The 16,956-nt window shown below is 41.7% G+C and overlaps 1 protein-coding gene across 3 annotated transcripts; it reads left to right on the top strand.

Annotated features, from left to right (window-relative positions):
- The first annotated feature begins 279 nt into the window (after window positions 1–279).
- Window positions 280–16,741, top strand: SLAMF7 (SLAM family member 7). 3 transcript variants are annotated; one of them, XM_024571349.4, is made up of 7 exons: window positions 280–417; window positions 8,314–8,646; window positions 9,921–10,193; window positions 10,410–10,526; window positions 10,979–11,085; window positions 12,698–12,760; window positions 13,578–16,741. In XM_024571349.4, the coding sequence occupies exons 1-7, from the start codon at window positions 363–365 to the stop codon at window positions 13,647–13,649; spliced, it is 1,020 nt and encodes a 339-aa protein (XP_024427117.1). In that variant the 5' UTR covers window positions 280–362; the 3' UTR covers window positions 13,650–16,741. The 3 variants fall into 3 exon arrangements, with proteins under 3 accessions (XP_024427117.1, XP_045038090.1, XP_045038098.1); XM_045182163.3 differs by lacking the exon at window positions 280–417 and adding an exon at window positions 764–904; XM_045182155.3 differs by lacking the exon at window positions 10,410–10,526.
- Window positions 16,742–16,956: the final 215 nt, after the last annotated feature.

Here is a 16,956-nt window from a genome sequence, read left to right as displayed (position 1 = left end):
AACTGAACTGACAAGCAAAATAGAGACAGACTCATAGAGAGTAGGCTGACTGCTCTGGGGGGGAGTTGGGAAGTGGAGGGATTGAGCAAAAAAAAGAGAAAGAACTCATGGACGCATACAATAGTGATTGCAGGGGTGGGATGTGGGGGATGGGGGTAGAAAAGGATATAGGGTGGATAAATGGCAATGGGAAATTACAATAATAAATAAATAAATATTTATAAAAAGAAAGAAGAAGATGTGATTCATTTTTGCTTGCTAATCTCATGACCCCTCCTACTTAAAACCTCAGTTTGGAAAGAAACCTGAGTGCTATGTGAGAGAAGTGGTTTCATTTTAACAACTGACCTCCAGAGAACAATATGCCTGTTTCCCCAGTTCATTTTATCTTCATCTTTCTACTCTACCAGCTCACAGGTGAGTCCAGCCAGATCCTCCTGCTCTCTTGACTGCCTTCCTTATTATGAGGATCCTGGGTCCACTCTGGGGATCTGGCTCAACTCAGCAGGCTCTGTTTCTTTATCTAACACTTCTTTTTACATCCTATTGTTACTGTACAGGGAACAGATCGGACCATGTCTGCCTCAGGGCAGCCTGTGCCTGTAGTATGTGTGTTCTTGACTGTGTAAGAAAGATTTCACAGCATGAGTACAGGTGACTTTGGTAGTACTGGGGACAGTGAAACAAAGGAAGAACTTATGGTAGAAGAAGTGACAGGAGAGAGCTTAAGTAGTGCTCTGCTTTGGCTCCCTAGAAACATTATAGGAAAGGAGTCAGCCAAGGTGGGGCTTCTCTTAGGTCACTAAGAAGTGAAGGTCCCAGTGACAGAAGTGAGTCAAGGCAGAGCTGCTTTTAGCTCACTGAGAAGTCAGGAAAAAGGAGGCCCTAGAGACAGGACCAGAGGGTAAGCTGTCTTCCCACTGCTCCCTTTCCTTAGAATTTCAGAGGAAGTAAAATGTTCATGCCTGGGCAAGGGGGATAGGCATGCTCTAGAGTGAGCCCACACTCAATCTTTGTCTTGAGGGTTTTTATCCCTCTTCTGCAGGTGAGAATCTTAAGGAAGGGTTACAGCAGAACATTTATCAGCTGTCCAGGTGTGTTTTTAATATGCTGATGCATCAAAAATGAGCATATGGGGGGTATTCTTTGGTCTGCTTTACTGTTTTACTTTCTTGGGTCTGTCTGTCTTTTAATGAAGTTTTTATTATTTGTTCTCTTGACTTCATCTGTCCTTGGGTTTGACTGACACAAATGGCATTAATTGGGTTTCTGTTCTCTAGCTTCCAGACCAGGGAGATTTAAGCTATGTATTCTGTTTAGGAGAAGTATAAACCGTTGCTCTCAAGTGTCCTTCGTTAGAGGAGATAAGATCTTGCAATTCACAATCTGGCTGTAAATTGGGCAAAGTGTTTGGCCTTATTCTATTTCCTTGTCTCAGTTTCCCTATTATGGTTACTCAGGAATTTTCCTAGCTTTTTACTATCCTGTCACACTATGATCTCTGAATCACTGAGAGCAGAAAGAGACTGAAGAAAGTAGAGAAGGAATGACTCTGGGGACCAACTCCCCTTCTGACTGTCCTAGGAAAGCAAGGGCTGGAAAAAGTGGTGTGTCAGGAAGACCTATGTCCTAATTACAATTTCTGCCACAAATTAGATAAAGAATGTAATCTTTTCTGGACCTTAGCCTTCCCTTTGAGGACACCTTTGAAAGCAAAATTATATCATATAGGTATATGTTTATTTTTTTCACAATTTTTTTCATATATTTAAAATATTTTCTTTAAATACATTTATAAGATATCTAAGTGTTTTATATTTAGAAATATATTTTAAATGATTATGTAAAACAATTATATTGGTGAAAGAAAACATTTGCATTTTATCTCTTAACTCAAGCAATTTAATCAGCCTCTATGTAGAAACCCAACTCATATTGTAGGTACTTTATGATTAGTGTCATGAAGGACTTGAGACTTCTTCCACCTGTCACAGGAACTCTAGTCTTTGGACATTTTACTAACCTGAGGGATCTCAGAACAGACCAGGAGCTCCATAAATTAGGAATATATTTCCAGTCATCAAACTCTGGGGTACTTTCATGAGGTCTCCCTCTGATGACCTGGCATAACTAATTTGTTTATGTGTGCCCCAGGCCTGCTTATAGTGATCTGTCCAAGACCACACAGTCAGTCAGCACTCCTGGCTTTTATTACCACATCACCTAGCCTGACCAAATGTTCAATACCAACAGATTCTCACTCCTCTTGAGTTCATTAGAAATTTGTATTTTTAGGAAGCACCTGGTTCTAAGCAGTTGGTCCTAAAATAGGCTCTCACTGTGTAAGCCATTTCCCTGAACAGAAGTGGTGATTGAAGTGCAACTTTAACCCAAAACCTGAACTGTGGGCATCAGGGTACAAGTGTGTGTCGTGCTCCAGCAGGCTGTGGTCAGGCTGTGCGGTACACTTTCCATGGCAGAAAGGCATACAGGATTGTCATAGAGCCTCCAGTGGGCAAGACAGTGGGGACAGTACTGGCCCTAGACAAGGACTCCTGGATTTGACTTAGTATCTATATTTTGTGGGTAAGTTACTCAGCCTCTGAACCTTGGTCTTCAAAAGTATATAATGGAAAATAAAACTGAACTTGAAGTAGTGTGGTGTTTTAAATAAAATATCAAAGACAAAACAATGATAATAATAATTGTTATTTACTAAGTTCCTCCTACTTCTAAGGCATTTTTTTATACAATCTTCTCACAAGTCTATAAGATAGACATTATTATCCCTGATTTATAGATGAGAAAACTTAGGCTTAGAGAGGTCAAAGTATCTTGGGCAAAATTACACAGCTAATAAGAGGGAGATCAGAGACTGGGTTTCCAAAGTTGGTGTTCTTTTTATCACACCAACCTGCCTAACACTGTAGCTAACACCAGGGAAGTGCTCCATAAATGCATATTCAACCTGAATCTTCCCAGGAGAGCTTGTTGTGATTCCTTCCCCACCCTCCTCCCAAGTATGTGAGTCTAAAGTAAGGACTAGAAATGCCCAAGAAGAGCAAGTAACTCTGTTTCCAGAATGTGAATACACCAACAGGGACCCACGCTGGCCAAGTTAAGAGGAGCTAAGGAGCAGCTCTGGAACCTCGGTATTCTCATCTGGAAAATGGGCACAATAGCCTGCCCCCCACCCCGATACTATGACGATTAAGTGATACAGGAGTGCCAATAAGACAAGTAAAAAAAGAAAACAAACAAAAAGAAGCGGGTAAGGGGGAAACAGGAAAGTGTTGGAAAGGACCAGAAGAGACAAGAAAGAGGAGGCAGGAGTTGAGCAAGTATCAGAGCAGTAATAGAGAGCTTGAATGTGAACACTGTGTGCTAGGGTGGGAGGAGTGGTGAACTTGTAGGGTGAACTGGGAGGTTTGTAAGCCTCTTTTTCATGTACAGATAGTCACTGATTTTTGATGGCTCAATATGATTTTTTCGACTTCATGATGGTGTGTATCAGTAGAAATTGAACTTCAAATTTTGAATTTTGATTCTTTCCCAAGGTAGTAATATCTCTTATGATGCTGGGCAGTAACAGCTACCCACAGCTCCCAGTCAGCCATGTGACCATGAAGGTCTACAGCCTATACTCTACAGTGTACTGTGTTGCCAGTGTTTATTGGATTTTGAGTTTTACGTTTTTGCATCCCATCATGTCTACAAAATGCTTATTGGTGTCTCTTGCTTCTGGTGAGAAAAAGAGGAAGGCAATTACTCCTGAGATGAAATATGTAGAAATGAAACTTAAGATAATTGCCCAACTGTAGGCTAATGTAAATGTTCTGAGCACACTTAAGGTATGCAAGGCTAAGATCTGATGTTCAGTACATTAGTGTATTAAGTGCATTTTTGACTTTATGATTTTTCAACTTATGATAGTTTTATCAGGCTAACCCCATTTTAAGTCAAGGGTCATCTGTACATGGCACTGATTTAAAATGCTCTTTACAGGGTACATTTGTTAAGGAGAAGTTGGGTAAAGAGAAGTAGTTTCCAAAATCTTTTTCTTTTTTAACCAGTGGTTTCTTTTTTCTGAAATGAAATCTTACACAGAAACAAACAAGTAAATGACTCTAGTGCAGGGAGCTGAAACCTCTCTGATTGAGGGGAAGTTCCATGGACTCTGGCCAATCACCCCTATCCCCATTCCCCAACTCCTAGACCTTCCTCTAAGCTCATCAGAAGAACACTGAGGGACTGCCACAGACCTCAAGGGTGGCAGGAGGCACTGCCTGGGAAACCCTGCCTTGGGAGCCCTGATTCTTAATCTTGGTCTTCCACTGGCTTGAAATATGTCACTATAAAACCCTCAGAGCGTCAGTCTCCTCACTTATAAAGTGAGACTGAACTAAGTAGTCCCTAAGAGTCCTCCCAGCTCCATAATGCTCTAATCCCTGGTTTCCATGAGGAGGGTGCCATGACATGGTGGTGCATTCTGATGGAGGCACAGAGTACTGGGAGAAGTGCTCAGGGACTGGGCTGGCAAGTGGGAGGTGGGCTTTACACCCTCCCCTAACCTGAAGTCTTTCTCCTAAGTCACCATCCCTTGATTCTAGCTATACTGATGATATCCCTTCCTCCTAATTTGGCTCCTTCCCTCCACTCAGTGTTTGAGCCTTGGAGAAATGGGTTAAGGGGCAGAGGTAGTAACTCAAAGTAAAGGGAGATAGCAAAGAGGAGGAGCTGTTGTCCCTTTCTGTTATGGAGGACATCTTAAAGCTGACTTCCCTAACACCAAAAATATCTGCATCTTGGCTAGAGAAGAAGACAAATTACCTCCTCCCCCAGCTCCCTTAATCTCTAAAGGCAGGTTGGCAGGGAATATTTGCTGAATATTCCCTGCATGGTGTGAGTAACTGGTCTACAGGCATTAGGTTCCAAACCACTTTCTGAGAAGCTCACCTTGCCAAGAAGCCACCCAAAGAAGTTTTGGGAAATCTCTGCTTCTTATTTTTAGCCATCCTTGTGAAAATGAAACAAATAATGGGAAGCTTTCTCAAGGTCTGTTCCTCATAACACTACTCTCTGCCCTCCCTCCTGCCTCCTACCATGACACAGACTGCTCTGTACTTCTCCAAATGCTTTCAGATTTGTATTCACCCTTCATCTTCCCCTAAGTCCTGGCAAACAAAGGTTACTTTTTCTCCTATGAAAGTTGAGAACACTGAAACTCAAAGTGGTAAGAGGTGTGGCAATAGTAGAAGGAATGCAGGCCTCTGAGACAGAGGAACTAATCAGCTTCTCATCCCACTTCTGCTATTTTCCAGTTTGGGAGCTTGGGAAAATCACTTAGTATCTTGAAACCCCAGTGTCCTCATCTATAAAGTGGAGCCTCACTTCTATCTCACAGAATTGCTTTGATTTGAGAATCAAGAAAGATAATGCCCATTAAACTAGTTTACAAACTACAGTGTGACATCAAGTGTTTGTTGTTGTAGTTATTATTATGAATGAGCCAGAATGAAACCCAGCTCTCCTGAATACCAGTTAGGCCAGAGCTCTGAATCTTTTACACCACTCCATGCATCCTGGGAGGAGAAGCCATCTCCACCCCTCCTTGGGTGGGACCCCAGGCCTCACCACCAGGTGATCTGGAACAAAATGCCTACAGAAATTGGCTAATTCAAAGCAAAATTGTACGTCCAATCACTACTCAGGAGAATATCTCCTTCTGAAGAATTTAAAGTAAAAAATAAATTACTGGTGGATTGTCACAAGGTGCATGTGACAAACAGTTGGAGACTTCCATAGGGAAGGGCTTTGAACTAGGCTTTATGGGTCTTGAATAAAGTTAGATAAGCAGAGAGAATGATAAAGCACAAAACAAAAGTTTGTGAGGTAGATAGTAAATGAGACCTGGTGAGAAGAGAGTACTGGCTGCTTGTCTGGTGGTAGTAAGTGGATGGCTGTCCTGGGCTTCATATCTTCCCACAGCTTCATTCAGTCATCCTGGCCTTAGAGCAAAAGTCCTGAATTCTTCAGATACAATCAACCCCAGGTCATATGATACCCCTGAATTACCATTCCAGAGGAAGGCTACCACTATCTGTGCTGAGTGCCCATCATTTGTACCCAAACCAACTGGATAAAACAAAATGAAGATGGGCTTAAATGGATGCCAAGGAGGCAAGTTACACTGCTCACTGCATTGATCCAGGTGGGAGGGTAGATGAGTATCATGGGATCAAATTCTCCCTGGTTTTGTAGGTAAGCATTAGTAGTCACTCATTCTCCAGAGTCAGCTCATCCCACAGGTCATGTTAAGTACACCCATTGTACTTTCCCCAAGTACCTGTTACTCCCCCTTTTATAACGCATGCTGTTACTTATTTGATGACAATCTCCCAACCCCATGAATGCAAAGATCACTATTATCTTGTCCCCAGTTATATCCTCAGCTCGTAAACAGTGTCTGGAACAAATATGGAACCAAATAAATTCTTGTGAAGGAAAGGAAGGACCGAATGAGAAAAGCACGGCCTACTTAGACATGGTAGAACTCTAGAAAGTCACAGCTGTAGGCAGAGAAGCCAGCACAGAAAGGGGAAACGCAGTTCGGCCTTGGGCAGGTGAGACGAGAAGTCCCTTGTTTCTGCATCCCTTTTCACAGTCAACTGGAAAGAAAAAACAAAACTTGTTTGGACTCACCAACCCTGCCCCCACCCTCTAAACTCACATTTAGGAGGTGGCATGGAGCTACTTTCTTCTTTCATGACCCCTCTTCCCACCCTGGCAATTTGCACTATCATCCTCCAGTTTCACTCCAAAAAAAACTATAAATTTGAAGAGATGTTTTTATGTCACCACATGGTTCACATTTTTTTTTTTACTTTTACCCTGAGGATGTAGCACCACATGTGTGAAGTGAAAAAGAATAACTGTTCAGAGCTTAAATGTGTGCACATGTGCTAAAGCACTAAAGCCACATCCTTGAAGTTTTGTCACCTCCCTGAATAGAATATCTCCCAAAAACCTTATGTGAAGACAAAATTACTCAGTTGCCCTAAATCCAAGGGTAACACCTACTTGAAGGCAAATGATATCCAATCTTTGTTTGACTGCAAACTACAGGGTCCAGCAGAAGTAATGCCTGCTTGAGTGTGGTTGGTAGCATACGAGAGTATCTCCCATGAGATGGACAGCAATTTGAACATTTTACCTAAAATGTCATATGGTATGGGATATTATTATGTTACAGAATCACATGCATATGATTTTGTAATAAAAAGGGAGTGTTATTTGTGCTGGACCTTGTATTAACTCCTTCCATCTCTGTTGTTAAAGTGAAAGAATAAATGTATTAACTGTCCATCAAAAATTCAAAAAAATTTTATTTCATTTGTAACATTTACTGGGACTACTTTGATACCCCTTGAGATGATCAAAGAGCAACTAAAATACCATCCTGCCTTAGTATTAAGGAAGCAGGGGGAATAGTTTTTTGAAAAATCATATTCCTTAACAGAATGACTTGATAAGGGCCTGAGGGACTCAAAAAATATATTCACTGACTGATAAATTATAAGGTGCATAATATTTGATCACAAGAATCAGCTTCAAAAACAGTACTTTTGAAAATAAATTTAGAAATGAAGTTGGCCAAGATCAAGAATCTGTAATCAAGGGACTAGGTGATCATTTGGCAGCATCAGATTCTCTTACTCTGAAGTACTGGGAGAGCAGCTTATGCTTGAAGGAAGGTCACCAAAGGACATAAAAGGGAAATCAGGATTCTCAAGTCCTCTTTGTCATAAAATAGAAAAATAAATTATCCTCAAATTTCTAAGCTATCACTGTCGTTAGGAACTTATAACTTACAACCCAATGTCCTGTGCTGTGCTTGGAAATCACTACTCCATATCAGGCAGGCTGCTCCTTCATTACCTGCACCAAATTAGCTCTCCCAGGAACAATGGAAGTAGCAGGATGGTGCCTTAAGTGGGGCTTGGACATTAAATTCACAGTTGTCCTCCTGCAGGAATTTGTCAAGGATGGAGCTGGTTCTTGTGATCTACCTCAGAGCTTCATTTTTTCAGCCAGAGGTCTCTGGGAGTAGAGTGGATTCATAGGGGTTTCACTCCTTTCAAGAAAGAGTTCTGACCTCAACACTTTCAAGGGAGTGAGGTTCCAAAGGGGTTCCCAGGGGCTGTTTGGGTTGGACTGTGAGGGTTTCTTGGAATCTTCCGAGAACCCAAAGTGGGTGAGTAATTGGTGGAAAGGACAGGGACTCACATTTATTTTATGATTCTGTGTCTGCAGGGTCAGCAGCCTCTAGAGACCTAAAGGAGCTGGTTGGTGCCCTTGGTGGGTCTGTGACTTTCCCTGTGATGCACTCAGTAAATTTGATTGACAGCATTGTCTGGACCTTTAACACAACTACACTTATCACCATACAGCCCAAAACAGCAAACAATCAGGACACTGTCATAGTGACTCAAAATCATAACAAGAAAAGGGTGAAGTTCTCACATGGAAACTACTCCCTGAAGCTCAGCAAACTGAATAAGAATGACTCAGGTGCCTATCATGTACAGATATACAGTTCATCCCTCCAGCATCCCTTCACCCAGGAGTATGAGCTGCGTGTCTATGGTGAGTTGAACCAGTTCCAAAAGTGAATGACTGCCTTGGTAAAGTAGTAAACTCCCTGACATTGGAGATGTTTAAGCAAAGGCAGGATAAACTCTTGGCAAGATTGTGAAAGAACTCCTGCATGAATGAAGTAGATGTTGCTGACCCCTGAGATCCCTTCCTTCTCCAAGATTCTGTAAGAGGTAGTGTGGTACAACAGATGGGTGGAATGAGAAGTGAAAATCACACAGGTCTAATGTTGGCTTCTCTATTTACTAGTTGCATGGTCTTAGCCAAGTTACTTAATATCTTTGAAACTCTGTTCCCATGTCCATAATAGAGAAGAAAGTGATCTCTATCTTAGAAAAAGTATCAGGTATAAACATCAATCACACTTCTTCCCCTACAGTTTCCAATCAGTTGAGAAATAGACACAAGAATTGGAAGGAAGATAAAAAATAGCTTTGTTTTTTTCTCTTAAAGCAAGCTAGGAGAAATATTTTTCCCTAAGTCTAGAGCTTGGAGCCCATTCATGGAAGATGAATTTATAAAACAATTATTCAACCAGCCAGAAGAATAGCTGCCTCACTCACTGAGATTGTAATATCACAGATACCAGGAGATGGGCTTCCATGTTTGTTTGTAAGAGGTAGGCCATTCACATTGATCCAGGTGTGTCCTCCATATATATATTTGAAGAGAACAGAAGACATGCATTCTGCAGACAAACTAGCTGGGAGCTGAGGGGGAGGCAAACCACATTCAGTAGCAATATTATCAGTTCAAACCCACAAATACAGAAATGTAGATGATAGATGTCAACCTCTTATCATCTCAGCAATGAACCAATTGCTCATCTTCGGAGGGAGAGGAGTGAACACCAAGTAGGTAGGGAGACCAAAAGTGTTATTCCACCAGAAGAGTTAAGTGAGTCTCTTCAAGGAAGCCTAAGGACAGGGAACTAGTGAGCCTGTAAAAAAGATAACATTAGCTAACATCTAAAATACATTTAACACAGTGCTTGCCATATGGCTGTACTTAGTAAATGGCAGCTGCATTCTTGTTAAGTTGCTATTATTTCTATTACTATTGTTGTTGTTGCTATACAGCTGTAGGAAAGCAGACCTAGATAGTTCTCTTTCCCAGATAAGAATGATAATTCTGCTCTGAATTGCCATTTCCTGTCTACTCTGTAGCACCTCAAAGAGATTCAGGTCCAAAGTTATAAGAATAATTCAGGAAAAGGAGAGCTATAGGCATAGTTTCCACCCTTGGTTATCCATTCTCCTTTACAGAGCACCTATCAAAGCCCAAAATCACCATGGGTCTGCAGAACAATAAGAATGGCACCTGCGTGACCAATCTCACATGTTCCATGGAACAGGGAGGAGAGGATGTAACTTACAGCTGGAAGTCCTTGGGGCAGACAACCAATGAGTCCCATCATGGTTCCATCCTCCCCATATCCTGGAGGCTGGGGGAAAAGGACGTGACCTTCATCTGCATGGCCAGGAACCCTATTAGCAGCAACTCTTCAAACCCCATCCACACCCAGAAGCTCTGTGAAGGTGACCGTCTTTCCTCTTTCTCTAAGAACCTGTAGTCTCAGGACCTACAACTTCTTTAGCTACTGGTTCCCATGGGAATGGGTCCTGTGTAAAAACAGGAGACCCCTAAGAAGTCACCAGACTGGGAGAAAAGTGGAAGTTACTCCAAAAGTTGGGTTATTTTCCCTAGCTGACTGTTTTTCCTTCCCTGTGCCTCCACCCATTCTCTCTTTAAAGGTATCACTGATGATCTATATTCCACCATGGCCCTGAAATTCCTGTGGATTTTCTTACTTCTCAGTGTCTTTATACTGGTGACAATTATTTTCATTACATGGAGACAAAACAGAAAAGGTAGAGCATGTACCATTTTTGTTTCACTCTCATTCATGCCTTTTCTACCTCATTTATTCAACGAATATATGCTGTGTGCCAGGCTTGGTGCTAGGCATAAGGATTCAGAAATGAAGGGGCCATAGTCTGTGCCTCAAGGAGAACAACATCTGCCTGCACCCTCAGTCCTGGAGTAGAGAGAGTGCTTGAGTCCTTAACTAAGGCCAAAATCCTTCTAGTTCCCTCTCCAGTCCCCACCCCTTTCAGAGATTGGAAAGTAAAGTAATGAGGGTAACTAGTTCATCCTGGGATTTTCCCGGGGTTAGCACTAAAAGTCTCATGCCCTGTAAATTCCTTTAGTTACAGGGACACCAGGATAATTGGTCACCCTGAGTAGGTTGTCAGATGGGGTAGAGGGCCAATGGGGATAGTGAGTGGAATGAAGGGCCAGCTCTGATTCTCTACCAACTTAGTTACAGAGTCCATTGAAGAGAAGAAAATGGACACTCATCAGGAAATTCTTAACTACTATTCCCCGTCTGGAGAAACCTCAGAGTATGACACAATCTCTAACCTTAATGTGAGTTCATTCTCTTCTTTCCTGGAGTCTTATCCTTCTCTCTAAGGCCCGTCTTGTTTTACTCAAGATTTTCCCATGTATTTGGACAACATGAGAGATGAGGATGTATAGCCTTTGAAACCCAATGCACTTGTGTCTCCCCTGGGTCTTTATGGATTCTCTCTCATGCAGGAGTTGGTGACCTGTGGGTCACCTGGTTCTGACCCAACCAATAATGCTCACACTATGGCCTATGAAATCACCTTTTTCCTCCACAGTTCATAACAGCCACTCAGCAGGCCTGATCCCTTTAGCATATGGGATCAGTAGATTGGATTTAGGGATGCCTTTTTCTGTGATACAACTCAAGAAGCCATCAGGAAAGGACTCAAACGGCCCACAGTGGCTCTGGGCCCACACTCAGAGTTTCCCAAGTGTGTGTTATCAAGCTGAAGTAAATAAACACAAGGTTAATCCAAAGGAAACTCTGAAGAGCATAAAAATAAAGTTTAAAAATAGCCAAATAAACAGAGGCAATCTGGAGGCATGAACTATGTAGACAACTTCAAAAGTCTCCCCAGGAATAATCACTGTAGTCCAGGCTGGAACAGTTCCTTAGAGGTCATGATGAGATCATTTTTCTGCATAGGCCTACTTAATTTAAAAAAAAGAAAAGAAAAGGGGGGTGGGGGCAGGGACAGTGGGTAGAGGGGATTACAGGAACTACTATAAAGGACACATGGACAAAACCAAGGGGGAGGGTGGAGGGGGGGGAGGGAGGTGGGTTCACCTGGGGTGGGGTGGAGGGATGGGGAGAAAAGGCATACAACTGTAATTGAATAACAATTAAAAAAAAGAAAAGAAAAGAAAAGAACACTTTGGCACCTCAAAATCCCAGTTTTACTCTAGCCCTTGGTGTTTCTCAACCAGGGTGCACCTTCCTACTCTTACCTACAACTTTTCCAAGAGGAGACACTACATTTCCTCTTCAAAGTTAGTGTCCAGAGAGTGCTTTTCTTCTTGTAGGGAGAATGCTCTGTGCTCCACTCAGGCTGGCTTCTGTCCAAGCTGATCATTTTATGTTCATGGCCCACCCCCACCCCACTCAAGACACATTCCCAGGAGACCACATGACTGGACATCCTGGATGTTCAGGAATATACTTCATTTTCCCAGGATATTTTTCTCTGGCCTGGAAGGAGCTTTTGTTATTGCTATTATTGTTGTATTGTTTTGTTCAGTACCATCAGTCATCCTTAGTGATTTGTTCCAAAGGCTCTTTTGACTGATGGAAAGGTTTATTTGCAACACTAGCAATATTACTTCAAATTATCCTTTAATTACCTTAGAGGCTCATAGCTCATGTGACTTATATATCTTTAAATTCATTTAAACACAAGAAACTTTTAAAATAATGTAATTATTTCTTTAAACAAGTTCTTAATAATTATAATAACAATCATCTATGAGAGCACTTCCCACTACCCATTTCTGTTCCAGAATCCTCTATCCCTCTTGCCTTTTTTCCCCATCTCTGCTTTCCTTTCTCTGGATTCTAGGCATCTATTTGGCCTTGTCTATGTGATGCAGGGGTAGATGATGATTTCTTTTTTTGCTTTTTTGTTTTTAACAGAAAACTATTCCACAAGAAAATTCTTTAAATACGGTTTATTCTGTGGTGCAATTACCCCAAAAGGTAAGAAATGTTAGAGCTCAGTTTTATCTTAGTTGTTCCATCACTTTTCACAGTTCAAGCTTAGTTTAAAATGATTTGGGCCCCAGGGACCTCATATCTCCTGGTTTGGACATAAAAGGTCCCCAGGATGTCCCCAGTCCTTTTGCTTAGAGAGAATAGAAGAGAATTGTATTTTAGGGGTCAAATGGGGGTAATGTGGAACAAATAGTGTAGGAGACAGTTTCTAGTTAAGAATAACAGGAAACTCAGCAGGATCCTGACTAAGGGCATGAATGGGGTAAAGGGCCATGGTTAGGCTGTGCCTGGGAGGGAGGAGCAGTTGTAAAGGGGACTCCAGCTTGCTTCTGAGACACCAGTAAACTGGAAGCAGAAGAGATTTCCTTTTCTTTTCCACATTCTACTTATGTTACACCTGGCTGCACACTCCCTGAAGTCTAACTACTAAGGTAGTAAGCCTTTAAAGCTTATTTCCTCATAGATCACACTTGGCAGAAGAAGTGATACTTCCTGTCTCCCCTCCCAACCAGATCAGAAAAGACGAGGATGGGTAAAGCAGTTTGCTAATAGGAAAGGTTGGTTCTGATGGATTATTGGAAACAGAGTTCAGTTCATTAAGCACTCAACAAGATAAATATGGGTTAACCTTATGGAATAGTTTCTCTAAAGTCAAAGTGATTAAACAGCGGGAGCAAGCACAATGGAAGGCTTGGGTTGAGTATTCATGGCAGTGAAGAGTATCTAAAATGGAGGAGTCACTTGTGGGGGATATAGAGCCCTGCCCCCTTTCACCACTCTGCATTCTGTGTCTGCTTAACAGGTGGAGAAAACCCACTCACTGCCTGCATCGCCAGAAACACCAAGGCAATTTATCTATAAGAATGTCATCTAAACAGTAGCGTACTCCCTCTTGTCTCACCTCAAAGAAAACAGTCGAAAGAAATTGCTTCCTCAAGAAATATTGAGGAAGATTGAAGAACATTGACTTCCTTCCAGGATAACTGTTATTTCTGTCCCACTGCTGACAAAATCCCCTCAAACTCAGAATATATAACTATGTCTTCCTGGATATGTGATTGTTAATTTATCAGCCAGTCTCACTCAAGGAGCTTAGAAGTGTCTTTGTTGAAATGCCAGTGCAGTGTCACACAAATGAATGATGGCTTCATCCCAGGGCTTGGAGGTCAGGAATATTCCAAGGGTCTGATTGTCAAGAGGGCAAGAATGTCAAAACAAGCAGATGTTCTCAGTAGAAGCAGACATAACAGCCAGAAATAGATTTATTAATCAACTCATTAACTATGTGCCTGACACTGTGCTGAGCTTACACAGGTTTTGGTCAGTCATGCTCTCTGCTCTTGTGAATTTTGTCCCTCATGGACTATTGCTGTGGGCAGTCACAGCAGGCCTAACCACGGATTCCCAGCACCCAGGGAGTCAGGTGTGGATCCACAGGACTTGGGGCTCAAAGGACAGAGAAGCCAGGTCAAAGAATAGATTTGGAAACTCAGAAGTGTGCCTGACCCAAGGACAAGGACCAATGTTCCAGTTTCATTTATATTCTATGCTTCAAATGAGAAGCCCAGGCCATAGGCCTGTATAGGAGCCCATCCCAGTAGAGAAACTGAGTCTGGAAACACATTACAAATTCATTATGGGAGACTTAGAGTCAGGGTGTGGTCACTTGCAAACCTTTAAAGTTGATAAATTAATTCAACCAGTATATATTGAGAACCTCTGAGTCAGTCTAGCAAAGAAAGGTAGACATCAAAAGAAGGCTTTACTTTCTTTTGAATGAAATGAAAAGCCTGGGGTGGAGAAGTGTTGGTTTTGATGTGTTCCTGGATACATATCTTAAATGAAAATGTTGGAAAGAGATGTGATGTCCCAGGTCTGGGGGTGTGAAATGTCAAATAGCAACAACAAAAAAAACATTTGGTTTAATGTCTTCCATACAAGGGAAAACTATCCATGGATTGGGGGAGTACTGTGCCTCACAAGGAGTGGAACACTCTTCTCAAGGAATTTTGGACAAGAGCAAGTTTTATAGAGCTTTAGAAGAAGGGATGAGAAAACAAGGCAGGTTGGCCAGGAAGTTGATGATTCCTCATCAGGCCAGCGGGTCCCGTCTTCTAGGGTAAAGTGAAGTGGCTAGAGTTTAGTTAAAGGATTGTGATTGGTGTACATTCAATTTCCTTGACAGGCATTTCCTGTTATATTCAGGCTGACTTGGGTTTAGATTAAGTTTAGATTTGGGTTGGGTCACTGGGGCAACCTCCATTTTGAGTGTCTCAATATACCAGTTAACTTTATCTGAACTAAGGTACAGAAATGTGTATTAAAACTTGTGAAAAGAGAAAATATCTGATAAAAAAATTCATATATAATACGGTCAAGGTAACAAATAATAGACCTTCAAGAAAACACTAAGAAGAAAGGGACCAAAAGAATAGTCTGAGGCTGCTGATTTGAGAGGAAATGAATGTAAGAAGAGGCAGTTCATTAATTCGAAGGAACCTGGAGGAGGGCTGGTCTGGCCTCCACATGGAGCTGTGCAGTGTAGGAAAGAAAAAATAATTTTCCTTCGAACCATCAGGTTCTTTGCTGAGACACCCCTGTAATAAAAAGACACATTAACAGGAGTAACACAAACATTTTAATAATGTGTACATGGAAGATAACCAGGAAAACTGAGTAACTCCTCAAAATGGCCATCATTTTAAATATAATTTAAAGCTAAAGACAAAAGAAGATGTTGGGTTTGGTGGGCAGTTATGGGAAGTTAACAGCAAAGCACAGTAACTGAGGGTAAGGTTGTTATGCAGATTTAAGTCATTTTCTTCTCCACTGATAGGAAGTTTATAGAGATTTATTCATCCTGCTCTTACTGGTCCAGAGAAGGAGGCCCCCTTATGGATAGAGATCTTCCTTATAAATGTTAATGTTTCCTACAAAAGGGTAACTTCTGTTCACTTTCTTTGTCTACTGTTTTTTAAAAAAATAATCAAGTTCAAATAATTCTTATGCCAAAGTGGCATATTTTGGGGTGACACATTCTGTGCCTCGTCACATATGTGCCCTGCCTGAGGTACTGCATCTGAGGGAGTGCTATTCACATAATAAATATTATAATTGCCTGTATTTATTATTTAGGAAGGAAATAAAGCGTCTTTTTAAAAGATAAAATCAGATGTCTTTAAAGAGGTGTGTTTTTCGACTGCACTCCAGGAAGACAAACAACCCAATTAAAAAATGGGCAAAGGACTTGAACAGACACTTCTCCAAGAAAGACATACAGAAGGTCCAGAGACATATGAAAAGATGCTCAGCATCATTAGCCATCAGAGAGATGCAAATTAAAACCACAATGAGGTACCATGTCACACCAGTCAGAGTGGCCAACAGAAACAAATCAACAAACAAATGTTGAAGAGGATGCGGAGAAGAGGGAACCCTAGTGCACTCTTGGTGGGAATGCAGACTGGTGAGGCCACTGTGGAAAAGAGTATGGAATTTCCTCAGAAAACTAAAAATGGAACTGCCCTTTGACCCAGCAATTCCGCTGCTGGGATTATACCCTAAGAACCCTGAAACACCCATCCAAAAGAACCTATGCACCCCAATGTTCACAGCAGCACAATTTACAATAGCCAAGTACTGGAAGCAACTTAAGTGCCCATCAGCAAATGAGTGGATCCAAAAACTATGGTCCATTTACACAATGGAATTCTACACAGCAGAGAGAAAGAAGGAGCTTATACCCTTTGCAACGGCATGGATGGAACTGGAGAGCATTATGCTGAGTGAAATAAGCCAGGCAGTGAGGGACAAATACCATATGATCTCACCTTTAACTGGAACATAATCAATAGAAGAAAAACGGAAACAAAATATAACCAGAGACATTGAAGTTAAGAACAATCTAACAATGGTCAGGGGGGAGTGGGGAGGGGACAGTGAGGAGAGGGGATTACAGGAACTACTATAAAGGACACATGTACAAAGTCAAGGGGGAGGGTGGAGGTGGGGGAGGGAGGTGGGTTCAGCTGGGGTGGGGTGGAAGGATGGGGAGAAAAGGCATACAACTGTAATTGAATAACAATAAAAATTAAAAACACAAAAAAAGAAACAGAAAGTATCTGATTGGCTGGGTTCACATAGTTCAACTTGTTTGGTGTGGGAAGACCCACAGTTGTGTT

The sequence above is a fragment of the Desmodus rotundus genome, chromosome 12, assembly GCF_022682495.2.
Source record: "Desmodus rotundus isolate HL8 chromosome 12, HLdesRot8A.1, whole genome shotgun sequence".
Classification (NCBI taxonomy): domain Eukaryota; kingdom Metazoa; phylum Chordata; class Mammalia; order Chiroptera; family Phyllostomidae; genus Desmodus; species Desmodus rotundus.
The sequence above is the reverse complement of the archived record's forward strand: the minus strand, read 5'-3'. Positions and strand labels throughout refer to the sequence as shown.